At 43.8% G+C, this 12728-nt stretch overlaps 3 protein-coding genes across 3 annotated transcripts; 1 reads left to right on the top strand and 2 right to left on the bottom strand.

The window, feature by feature from the left end:
* Positions 1-844: 844 nt before the first annotated feature.
* On the bottom strand, positions 845-1414 carry BJ212DRAFT_1484496 (uncharacterized protein; the record flags this gene model as incomplete). Its single annotated transcript, XM_041340807.1, has 1 exon — positions 845-1414. The coding sequence occupies one exon, from the start codon at positions 1412-1414 to the stop codon at positions 845-847; it is 570 nt and encodes a 189-aa protein (XP_041189202.1).
* Positions 1415-5295: 3881 nt separating this feature from the next.
* Positions 5296-6207, top strand: BJ212DRAFT_1484495 (uncharacterized protein; the record flags this gene model as incomplete). Its single annotated transcript, XM_041340806.1, has 3 exons — positions 5296-5454; positions 5530-5858; positions 5913-6207. The coding sequence occupies 3 exons, from the start codon at positions 5296-5298 to the stop codon at positions 6205-6207; spliced, it is 783 nt and encodes a 260-aa protein (XP_041189201.1).
* Positions 6208-11458: 5251 nt separating this feature from the next.
* Positions 11459-12328, bottom strand: BJ212DRAFT_1484493 (uncharacterized protein; the record flags this gene model as incomplete). Its single annotated transcript, XM_041340805.1, has 1 exon — positions 11459-12328. The coding sequence occupies one exon, from the start codon at positions 12326-12328 to the stop codon at positions 11459-11461; it is 870 nt and encodes a 289-aa protein (XP_041189200.1).
* Positions 12329-12728: the final 400 nt, after the last annotated feature.

The following is a 12728-nucleotide window of genomic DNA, read 5'->3' as shown; positions in this document are numbered from 1 at the left end:
AAGAGGGTAAGTGCCGGAAAGGCAGAGCTCCAGCCTAGGGAATCAATCCCTAGGCCTGATGGGTAGGATAGACTTAGGTGGACCAAAGTCCAAGAGAGGATTGGGCAAGTCTAAGTTGATATTCAAACTAGGGGACTACAGGAGTATCTACAGGGGTTATATACTGAACAATATCTGAGGGGATCAGTAAGCAAAGGAGCAAGGCTATGTATGAGCATGTGGAAACACATTAGTAAGTAAGACGGAACATAAGTAAATGAACTCAGAGATGAAGACTCATACAAGGATCAATAAGCAAGATGGAAGAAGAGGTAACCGAAAGCCGGAAAGCAGAGAATGCCTAAATGGGGATAGGTGCAGGATATCGGACAGAGGGTGGGAATAGGTCCGGAGCTAATATCCGGAGGTCCGGAGATCTGGGGATCTGGAAGACAAGGTGGATACAGGACTGGAATACAAGAAGGTGGATATAGTTCCGGAATCTGAGACAAGGTGAAGTCTGGATGTCTTGCTGGATGAAGTGCACATAGGGTGGACAGGATAGGGTTGTACGGATCAGGCTAGCAGTGAGGATCCAGAGGTCCAGAGCTCAGGGGTAAATCTGGAGCATAGTCAATCCTGCTGAGGTGTGGAGTACACAGCAGAAGGGGATCTGGGAATGAGTTGGATATGAAGTGTGGTCCAAACGTAGGCTCAGAAGGCGTGGGAATATGATGGAATGTGGGTCCGGATTGTGGAATATGACAAGGTGGATATAGTCTGGCATCCAAGATGAGGTGAAGTCTGGATGTCTTGCTGGATGGAGTGTGCATAGGGTGGATGGGACAGGGGGGTATGGATCAGGCTAGCAGTGGTGATCCAATGATCCGGAGCTCAGGGGTAAATCTAGAGCAGAGTTGATCCTGCTGAGGTGTGGAGCACACAGTGGAAGGGGATCTGGGAATGAGTTGGATATGAAGTGGGGTCCAGACATAGGCTTGGAAGGCGTGGGAATATGATGGAACATGGGTCTGGATTGTGGGATATGACAATGACAAGATGTTGGAGGGGGATAAGATGTGGATTGGATCTGAGATGAGATAAGGATTGGATCTGAGATCCAGATATGTGGATATGACACTTGCTTTTCAGCAGTTGGTATATGTCTGGTGGTAGGACTTGGTGGGACACTCATGGGTTGATCTCCTGTGAAGTTGCCTGGTGCATGGATGGAGTTAGTAAGGCCACTGCTTGGTGTTTTGTCATCATTAGCATTGGACATTGTTACTTTAAAATCCTGAAAGATGAGGAGGTTGTGTTGGAGTGGGTGTGCACAGTTTGCCTGGGATGTGGGGGTAGGCATATCAGGGGGAGAGTGCAGGCTCAGGGGTGAGGGCAGGGAGGGTGGGTCAGGTTTATATGGTATTAAGTCCATGGCTTGTTCTAGGTCATGATCTTCCTGTAGAACATTGGGAGGGAAGTACTTTGGTCCAGAGCAGGGGGGGTTGAGAATTAGGATAAGGAGTGTTAGGGTAGGGGCATGTGGCCTGGGATATGGCCTTAAGAGAGGTAGGCTCCTTGTCTTTCATTTCTAGTTGGACAGGGAGAGTGGGTGGGAGTGGTGGGGCTTTATGGTATTATTCATGTGCAGCTGTCTAGCGGTGGGGCAATTGATTGGTTCAGTGAGGGCATCATGGCCAGGCTCATTTCAGATTTGACTGGGGCTGTGGCCTACTAAGACTTGTTAGTGGGTGTGATTTCTCAAGGGAGTGGTTAGCAGTGTTAAAAGTCAGTGCAGGGTGTGGTGGGGTGGTGTTAGTTTACATGTATGCATGGTTGATGTTGTTCTGTCTGTGTTTCAATGTATGTTGGTTGTTTGCAGCATTCAGGCATTGTTTTCATTGAGGGTTGGTGTTGTGCATGGGGTGTGTTTTGAATATGTCTAGAGTTTCATTTTCTTTGGGGCTTGTGCTCTTGTTTGATGCAGGTGTGGGTGTTTGGCCTCATGTTTATGTTTCTAAGGATGTTTATATGATTTATGGCCAGTTCTTTCTGTGAGCTATGACAGCTCAACCTTGCCTGCAATTTTTCATGCATGGGAAAATCTGTTCATGGTGGTGGTACAGAGTCAAGGGCCTCCCAGAACACCCTTCTGGCTGATGGGATATGAACCCCGATTTGAAAAAATCTGAGAGCCCCTGCATGAATGAACAGTTTAACTTAAGTAGCATTACAAGCTCATCTGAGTGTTTTTTTTTTTTGGACAAGCAAAATGTATTGGTAGCAGCTGACTAAGTCTAGTTCTACATATATGCACTATAGCAGGGTTTTGGGAAACCCCAGTCTGAGGAAAAATGCATTTATGCACCCCTGTATTATGTGTGGTGTGTGGGACTCTGTTCTACCCAGGTGGCCTCAATCATAGAGGGCCTGGGTGGTCTAATACCTACTAAAACCTCTAGGGCAGTTGCCCAGTCTTTTTGGATTTGGGTATTGGGGTTTGTCTGGATGGTATTTTCCCAAGTATGCATAACTAGTTTTGTGAATTTTTTTGTCCTTATAATTTTTTTGCAGATATTCTGTCTAGTTGTAGTCTGTTATTAATTCTATTGGCCCATTGTTTGATTATATTGTCTGTTGTGTAGGTTTTTTCATTCATAATGCTATCACATCTTATTATCCAGATTAGATAAGCAGATTCTGAGATCAGGATTCTTAGAAGTCTTGCTGCACCTTTTGTCTTATCATTCACTTCATTGTCATTGTTTTCTCTTTCGTTTGGATCTCATCTTTCAGGTATTTATTTTCTCAGTTGTAGGTTCCTGCAGCCTAGGATTGTTCCTAATTTTATTCTTGGCCAGGCGCCAAATTTTGCTGGCCATATATCTTTTGTAAGTTTCCATATTGTTTTTTGGGGGTTGTTTGGACATTCTAACAGTATATGTTCTAGTGATTCAATTTCTGCATGGCATGTTGCGCATTTTGCCTGGTGTTTGTAGTTAGGGATGTTTAGCCAATATTCTCCAACACAGTAAGCTCCATGTATTGCTTTGAATAGGAATTGATGTATTGTTTTTGTATGTCTTTATTTTGGCATCCAGTCCATATGGCGCTATCATGTTCAAGGTTTCCCATGATTTCTTGGATTGCATATCTTGTGATGTCAAGGTTACCCATTGTTGCTCTTCTTGGTAGGTTTTTGGTCTTGTTTTGTTTCTTGATTCCTTTATATGTGAGTGATTATGATATTGAGGATAGTTTTGCTCCTTGTAGGTTCCATTCATTAGGGATTGAGAGGTCTAGTTGGTCTTTGGTGGGTTTGTTCACTCCTTCTAGAGCCAGGTGATCTGCCTGTTCATTGCCTTGGTTTCCATTGTGTCCTTTTGTCCATATGAATGATGTTTGTGCTGACCTTTTTTGTAGGTGGTACAGTGTGGCTCTTAGGTAGTCACTGTTTGCTATGTCTATCCATCCTTTATCCTCCCATTGGTTAATGTGCCTGGTGAGTCCATCAATTGCATATCTTGAGTCTGTTATGAATGTTATAGGGATATTGGGCTCTGTTTGTTGTAGAGCAACTAGTATCACTGCTACTTCAGTGATCTGGTTTGATTGCTGGTGTCCAAGTATTCTTATTCTTTTGTTTCGTTTGTCTTCCACTGATATCCATATTCCACTACCAGATCTTGCATTGTATTTTCCTTTGTTTAGGCATGAGCTGTTGTGTAGATGGTGATACTTTCTTCTATGATATTGAGCCCTCTCATTGGGGCTTGAAGGTGGTGAGCTGGTCTCTCTGATTGTTTCAATGGGTCAGTAAAAATTCTAAAGCAGTCTCCAAGTGTCGTTGTTAAGAACCATGCTCAAAGGAGAGAGAGACTGACTCAGAGGGGCTTGGCCTCAGCTTGTATGCTGTGCCCCTTACCCGAGTATGTGCCCTTCATTTCAGAGGAAGTCCGATGATGGTCCAATGAAGTCCAGAGGACTTCTAGAGGCTGGCTACTCTGGTGGAGAGTGCGGGAGGACTTCTGGAGGAGCATGGGAGAGTTCCGGAGGAATGCAGGAAGTGCTCAGGAGAGTTCCCACTGCAAGGTAATACTTCTACAGGAAAACAGGATGGAAGGATAGGAGGTCCAGAGGACAGGAGGACAGGATGTCCAGAATTCTGGCCTAGGGAATCCTTCCCTAGGCCTTATGGAAAAGGACAAGACTCAGGCGGACTGAAGTCTGGAAGATGATTGGCAAGTAGAACAGGATCTAAGATGATATTCAGACTGAGGACTCTGTAGTTGTACAGGGGTTATATACTAGAGGCTATCTGAGAGGATCAGTAATCAAAGGAGTAAGGCTATGTATGAGCATGCAGAAACACATTGGTAAGTAAGATGGAACATAAGTAAATGAACTCGGAGATGAAACTAGTACAAGGATCAATCAGCAAGATGGAAACAGAGATAACCAAGAACTGGAAAGGGGGAGATGCCTAAATGGGGATAGGTGCAGGATCTCGGATGGAGGGTGGGAATAGGTCTGGAGATAGTAACAGTTAATATCCGGAGGTCCAGAGATCTGGGGATCCAGAAGGCAGGGCGGAAACAGGACTGAGATATGTGAGGTGGTGGATGTAGTCCGGAATCCAAGAGGAGGTAAAGTCCAGATGTCTTGCTGGATGAAATGTGTGTAGGGTGGACAGGATAGGGGATCCAGGAATGAGTTGGATATGGGGTCCGGAAATAGGTCTGGAAAGCGTGGGAATATGATGGGATCTATGTCTGGCATACAGGATATGACAGTTGTTCATATTGTTGTTGTGGGGTCAAAAATGATTTCTCCTTGTCTTCGTTCATGTGCTTGTTGATTTTTCTCTTTCCTACTGTGAGTGAGTGATAAGCTGTCTTTTTTCGGTTTGGATTTTGTGTTGAATTTTGGGGTGATTTTGTTTAGTATGTCTTTCACTGTTATGGCACATTTATGTGGGTTTTCGCATCCTTTGTCTGTATCTTTCTTACAGTATTTGCATGCACAGTTTTTTTGAGGGTAGTATTTTTTATTATTGTCGGTTGTTTCATTGTTGGTGAGTGAGATTTTTTTGCTTATTTTAATTAAGTTTGTCACTCTATTATGTAAAGAGGCATGAATAAAAAAATAGAGTAAAGTCTTCAAGCAAACAAGAGATGCAGCACCAAGCTTCTTGCTTTCATGCCACAATCACTGTTTATCACTGCATAGCTCACTCTGCTCACTTTCTTTTCTTTCCACACCAGAAACCTTCTTTAAAATCTACACAATCTTATTCCTATCTAATTTTAAAATACAATGGCTCTAGTCGTCAACCCAAACCTCAAAATGGTACCAGATTTCGCTGGTAACCTGTATGCAGGCATTCACACAGACCTTGAAGCTGCCACAAACCAGACCGGAGAAGAAGTCATAGCTCGTCTCATGGAGACATGGAATGCAGACCACAATGCAAGAGTAGTGGAATGGAACCAAGACTGAGAAGCAGAAGCTAGAGTCCTTGCAGAAGCAGAAAGGGCATGAACTGTGCAGGAGAATGAAGAGTGCATCCAGCGGGAAGCTGAAGCAGAGAGGGAGTGGACAGAAGCTGAAAAGAAGAAACCAAAGATGAATGGCTTTGAGCATGCATCATCTGTAGGAGATTACCTGACTCCCCGTCCTGCTCAATATGCAATTCAGAAACTCACCAATTTCGAATATGTAGAGCTATGGTACTTCTCACCAGAAGGGTGCAAAGATGCTCTCAAGTCTTCATGCTCAGTGGCCAACAACGACATGAGCATAATGAGGACAGACAACCAACTCACATTATGGCCCACCTCAGTGTTCAAAGCATCAAAAGTGGCCATGGCTGACCATGAGTTATCATTCTCAATTTTCCTCTGAGCAAAGAACTTATTCCTCATTCAAATCAGCAAAGCCAAGTGGCCCCAACCAAACATCGACGCACTGTCATTGTTCTTCTGGCACCTCGAGAACCACTCAATTCGAAACAACAGTGAAATCAGTGACATGGTGATCTTGACATACACATCGCACATACATCAAGACTGGCACAACCGTCTCAAATGCAATGAGGGTTTCAACATCGGTAACATCAATGAGAACCTCATTCAGATGATCAACAAGGAGTTGTGGGATAAAGTTCGCTCTTGCACATCAAACATTGTACGTATCCAGTCTAAAATCGATATCAAGCAGACCCGCTAATCTATGAACCTTTCTCCCCCTTCCAAATTCCACACACAATGAATAACATCCCCATTTGACATGGACACCTGCGATGTTGATCCCGTGGATGCCTGTGACATTTTCCTGCGGATGCTCATACCCATTCGCATGGATGCCCACAACCATAACGTGGATGCCCACAACTTAACATGGATGCACACACCCACGTCACCGTGCAGCACTCAAGCAGAGAGACACCCTCAAATCAATACCAGAAGTCCAGCTACTGGGACTTTCGCGGGGGCAACAACGACCAGCGCAACCGCAACTCACGGTCACGCTCTCCAGCACAAAGGTCAGACAACCAGAGAAGCAAACCATCCTCACCAGACAAATCCCACGACCACCAACAAAGGCAAGGGGGTTTTTCTCGGGGTGCAGGCACTCGCAGTTGATCAGCCTGTGCCCTCTGTCTCAGCCACTTCACTCATGACATCCAATGCTACGAGTCTTGAACCACGTGGGATGGCACCAACACTCACTGCCATTGGGAAGACAATGGACACCTCATCAACCCTCAAGGCCTCCCTATATGCTACAAATGGCAGCACCCAGGGAGCTGCCAGATATCAAACCACGAGGCCCCACACGAATGCTCAGGCTGCAGAAGCAAGGAGCATGGAGCTCAATCTTGCCCTCGCAGCGAGAAGAGCTAAGGCACACACACCATATAACCCAGAGAGTTGGCATCACTTGCTGGCAGAGTCGAATCTGCTCGATAAATATCTGTCCATCACAGATGGACTTGTCTATGGTTTCTCTGGGGGCATACCCCCAATTACATGTACAGTGGCTCAAAAAACTGTCCACATGTTTTTGCATTTTTTACCATTTACAATATTGTGTGAGAATACATAAAGACCTCAGTGACATGCTAATACCATATTGTAGTGCTGCTTCAGGGCTTTGGATTGAGCACCACATCGTGAGAATCAGAGGAGATATGGTGGAGATACAAGGCTTACAAAATCATGGCTCATGCGGACAGTTTTTTGAGCACATATTAAAACTATATAAATCATCATTTATGACACCATAACAATCATGCCACCATTAAATAAATTATAAAGTGGTGTCATTATGTCATTTTAAAACCATATCTAACTATACAAACCAAAAATTTCCATATGTCATGGTTATATTCACCATGAAAGCCACCCCCCCTGCTCAAAGGGATAATATCCTCTCTCTTTCCTATTCTGGCCTCTCTGCTTGTCAATTTTCCTCTAGAACTGGAGTATGCAAGTCCACTGTGGCCAAGTTCATCAAAGAAAGTCACACAGACAAGGAAAACTTCTGTGAAGGGCGTCCATCCAAGCTCACCTCTACTGATTGGAGGGCTATTATTCAACATATCACTACAGGAAAGGCTGATAATGCTGTCCAGGTCACCTATTACATCAATTCCACCATCACATTCCCTGTCTCTTCACGCACTGTGAGAAACATTCTCAAGACAGCTCATCTCAGGTCAGTAACAAGGAAGAAAAGGCTCTCCTCTCTATCACACATATGCAGAGAGGACTAGCACCCTTCTTTTTTCACATATATACCTTGCCATCTGACCCAATCCTATTTATTGTGGTCTTATATGATCATATAACATGCTTCCAGTCCATGTAATCCAATTCTGATGGGCTAAGGCAAAGGTTAGTCATCTCTGTTTATGTGTGATAGAGAGGAGAGCCTTTTCTTCCTTGTTACTGACCTGAGATGAGCTGTCTTGAGAATGTTTCTCACAGTGCGTGAAGAGACAGGGAATGTGATGGTGGAATTGATGTAATAGGTGACCTGGACAGCATTATCAGCCTTTCCTGTAGTGATATGTTGAATAATAGCCCTCCAATCAGTAGAGGTGAGCTTGGATGGACGCCCTTCACAGAAGTTTTCCTTGTCTGTGTGACTTTCTTTGATGAACTTGGCCACAGTGGACTTGCATACTCCAGTTCTAGAGGAAAATTGACAAGCAGAGAGGCCAGAATAGGAAAGAGAGAGGATATTATCCCTTTGAGCAGGGGGGGTGGCTTTCATGGTGAATATAACCATGACATATGGAAATTTTTGGTTTGTATAGTTAGATATGGTTTTAAAATGACATAATGACACCACTTTATAATTTATTTAATGGTGGCATGATTGTTATGGTGTCATAAATGATGATTTATATAGTTTTAATATGTGCTCAAAAAACTGTCCGCATGAGCCATGATTTTGTAAGCCTTGTATCTCCACCATATCTCCTCTGATTCTCACGATGTGGTGCTCAATCCAAAGCCCTGAAGCAGCACTACAATATGGTATTAGCATGTCACTGAGGTCTTTATGTATTCTCACACAATATTGTAAATAGTAAAAAATGTCAAAACATGCGGACAGTTTTTTGAGCCACTGTATATATTGGACACATCCATCCTAATGTGAATTCAGTTTCATCTTTTACTCTGTTTATTTGTATATTGTTTATGACTAGGGTAAGTGTTTTAATTATATTAAAGCTTGGTTTGTTATCTTCTGAGTTGGCTAAATGTTTTTCATGTAGTCTTTTCCATACCTCATATGGTATTCTATCAATTCCTGCAGTGCTACTGGACTTCAAAGAGTATAGTGCTTCATGTATGTGGTGTTCCTCTAGGAGTTGACTTAGGGGGGAGTTGTTGTTATTGAACTTCTGTTTGTTTGGTATTTCGTTCATTGTTTTTTGTTTTGCTTCATTCTTTCTCAGTTGTATTTCAGGGTATATGTTTTCTTGTTGAAGGGATTCATGGTATTGTTTTGTGATTTCTGCCATTTTACCAGAGTGGGAGGTGAGTCGGTTTGAGTTTGGTATTTTAAGTTGATAGATGATGTCTCAAGGTTTTTTTGGTGTATTTATTTTACACCAGTATTTACTAATGGTCTCCCCTGCAGCATTCCATTTCACTTTTGATCAAAGTTGAAGGTTTTTGAATTGTTTTTTCTCCAGGTGGTTAATTTCACTCTCAAGCCATGCTTTTTGGCTTCTTGTGTTGCTGTTAGTGTCTATGTCATCATCTCATAAGGTGAGTTTGATGCCATTTTCTAGTTATTGTATTCTGGTATTGATTTTATACAGATGTTCTTTGGACATTTTCTTTGCCTCTTGGCAAATTTTGATTTTAAAGTCCTCCCATTCTGATTGTGGGTTGAATCCACCTGTTTGTTGGTTTGTTTCTATTTTTCATTGTGTCATTTGTCCTATCTTACTCAGTTTGTTCAGTAGTTTTTTGTCGTTTACTAGGCCAAGTGGCCATGACCATCATCCCTTGCTGATATGTGGCATTTTCAGAGGTGCATATCTTACTAGGATCATATGGTGGTCCATTTGGATGGCTGACATGCATGCTGACCAGTCATACAGGCTATTATCATGCAGGGGGGAGGAGTATATTCTGTCTAGTCTGGAGTAGGAGTTTGTGTTACTATAGAAGGTGAATAAGCGAGATGTAGGGTGTGTTTTCCTCTAGGAGTCATGTACATTTAATGTTTCTCTTAGGTCTCTGAGTGCGTTGGTTGCTACTTTGTTGTCCATTCATGCTGGGGCTCTGTCTAGTGGGTCCTCTGTCAGGTTGAAGTCTCCCAGTAGTAAGTCAATCTGTTGGTTGTTTCTTATCATTTCCGAATCTCTAATAGTTGCCCAGAAGTTATGATGTTCTGCTGGGTTGTTTGGGGCATATATATTGAGGATGGTGAGTTCCTTGTTGTTGTGCCATCGAGTTTTTAAGATTAGCACTTTTCCTGGTATGATCTCTCTGAACTCAATGTTTTCAGTGCTCATTAATTCTTTATTTAGTACAAAAGCTACTCCAGCTGATGATCCTGGGTGTTCTCTGTCTTTGGAGTTTATCACTCTCAATCTGCAGGAGTACAGTGTGTTTATTTGGTTTTCATGTTCTTCTGTTAGGTGTGTTTCTTGTAGGCACAAGATTCCTATCTTCTTTTCTCTCATGACTTGGTGTATAACTGACCATTTCGATATCGCACTGTAATCTAGTTGCATGGATGTTCTCCCTTTCATATTCAGGGACACAATATAAAGGTTAGCTCTTGTTTTATTTCGCTTTTTTGGTTGATTTCTAATGTCATTATTATGTTGCACATGGTTGTGCAGTGCCTGATGGGGTGTGGGGTTGTTTCCACCTCCAAACTCTCATGTAGTGTCCTCAAGGGGTGGCCTGGTGGTTTGAAGCCCACCCTCTCTGCTTCTTGGGAGGAATGAGCCATGACCAGGAGTGCTACCATGTTGGGAAGTATTTGCAGGAGTTAATGGGGAGGTGGTCAAGTTGTCAGTGTCTTCCAAAATGACCATCAGGAAGTGTGGGTTGTCTTATCCCAGACAACCACAGTGGGTACATGCTTGTGCTTTCGGAGGTAAGTGTCCAGTCACCTATCTCGTTCAGCGGTGGCTTCAGCTTCTCAGTGTGGCTAACCCTCGACCTAAATAGGTCTCTGCTGTTGGCAATTGCCATCAAGGCTACCATAGCTTCCCTGTCCTGCCAAGCAGTCAGTAAATTTTGGCTATGGGTTAGGGAGGTCCAGAATGCACCTTGGCAGACTGTTGGAATTGCATTAATAACCTATAGTCAGGAGGTAGGCTATTTTGATCCATTTTCTTGTTTGTGTTTTGGGTATGGGGTGGAGTGGGGATGATATTCAGAGTTTGTAGTTACATGGGTAGTAGGTCTACAAGCTATGTGGGTAGGTAGGTATGTATGATGGGTGGGGTTATATATGTGACAGGGTTGTATGTTCAAGCTGTTCTAGAGAGTCATTCCTTAAGAGAAGGTCTTCCTTCCTCATCCTCTTTCCCTCTGGTTACTGGCTGTGGACTTAGGGTTGTGGTGCTTTGGTCCATTCCAGAGTGATACCTCTGGGAAAGGACATAAGCTGTGAGGATGGGCAATTGAGTGGCATAGGGAGCAAGTGGAGAATCCTATTGCTGTGCCTGTACCCTCAAGTTCAGACAGGTATGCAAGGGAGTACAGGTAAAGGTGGAGTTTGGTCCATACTGCAGGGTTACTAGTTGGGCTGGTGGCAAAAATGTTGTAGTGGGGGAGGGGTATTCCTCCACTTACTTTGTAGTCAAGGCACTCTATCCAAAGTGTTTTGATGAGTTCCCAGGTAGTGGATTCTTTCTCTTCATATGGGATATCACTTTCAACAAGGATTTCTCCTATGTCCCAGCATGCGACTTCTTCAGACCAGGTCTTGTAGACTAGGTCTTTGACGGTTTTGGTGTCAGTGGTTGAGAAGCTGTGTAGGCAGAAGAGAAGGAGGGGGGGGGGGTGTTTACACTGAACTGGTGGGCCACAAAGGTGATGTCTGGTGAAGACCATATGTGCTGTGAAAGAATGATGTTCTTTGTCTCTTCCAAGAAGTTGTATGCTAGGAAACTGATGGGGTGCTTGTCATCATCTTTGATGGTAGCATCTGGGGACAGGGGGGAAACTTTCACTTCTTGGTTGTCATGGACAAAGTTCACAATGTCCATGATTGCCTTGCAGAGGCATTCCACAAAGATTGGGCCTTTGGCCAATGGGTTCTTCCCATCATGATTGAAAACTTGTATGAGGAGTTTTGGGTGTGGGACTTTTAGCCATGCCATGATGACTTTGGAGGATTGGAAATCAAAGAGTTGAGCTGCGTGGGATAGGTGGATTTGTGGGAAACCTCCTAATGGGATGGGGGTGAAGTGTGGGATTGCTGTAAGAGAGTTCAAGCTGTTTAGTTTGACAATGGAGTGGTTTGTCTCTGCTACAGTGAGGTGTGCTCTAAGAAGGTCTTCTTTGGAATGGGTGATGGGTTTGGAGGGAGTGGAGGTGGTAGTAGAGGGAGGGATAAAGGGGTTTGGTATTGTGTTGTCATTGGACATTGCAGTGTCTTCATCATCCCTGGGGGCATGGATGGATTTGGAGAGGTCCTCTAGGGTATTTTTGGTTACAGGTGTGGTCACTTCTGCTGCAACCAGAGGGGGAGCAGAGGTGGGAGTTGCAGGTCTTCCGGGGGTATTGGTGTCATTGGGCATGGGCTGTGAGTTGGGCCTTGGGTTGGGGGTGGGGGTTGGTGGTAAGGACAGTGTTTCCATGGACTCCCCTTTGTCAGTCAAGACATTTTGGGGGAAGTATTATGAACCAGAGTGGTATGGTCTGGGCAGCAGTTGGCAGATTCCCATCAGGGATGGGCATGCACTAACATTAGCAGCTTTGACAGAGGATTGGTCTTTCATTTCTGCTGATGAGGAAGTTGGGGTGATTTCATTCGTAGTGGAGTGTATTTATGTTATTGTTGGTGGTATTTTGTGTATATATTTTCCAGTGTGGTTCAATATTGGTAGGCTGTGTGTGGACAGTGAGGTGTTGTTCTTCATATGTGTATGGGCAGTGTGATAGGGGGCATTATGTGCTCTGTGGGAGAGCATTCATTTTGGTTGTCAGTTAAAGAGGTGTATAGTGGGCTATAAAGGTTAGGGTGGGTTTGATTTACGT

The sequence above is a fragment of the Suillus subaureus genome (genome assembly GCF_016647635.1).
Source record: "Suillus subaureus strain MN1 chromosome Unknown BJ212scaffold_34, whole genome shotgun sequence".
Lineage (NCBI taxonomy): Eukaryota > Fungi > Basidiomycota > Agaricomycetes > Boletales > Suillaceae > Suillus > Suillus subaureus.
The sequence above is the reverse complement of the archived record's forward strand: the minus strand, read 5'-3'. Positions and strand labels throughout refer to the sequence as shown.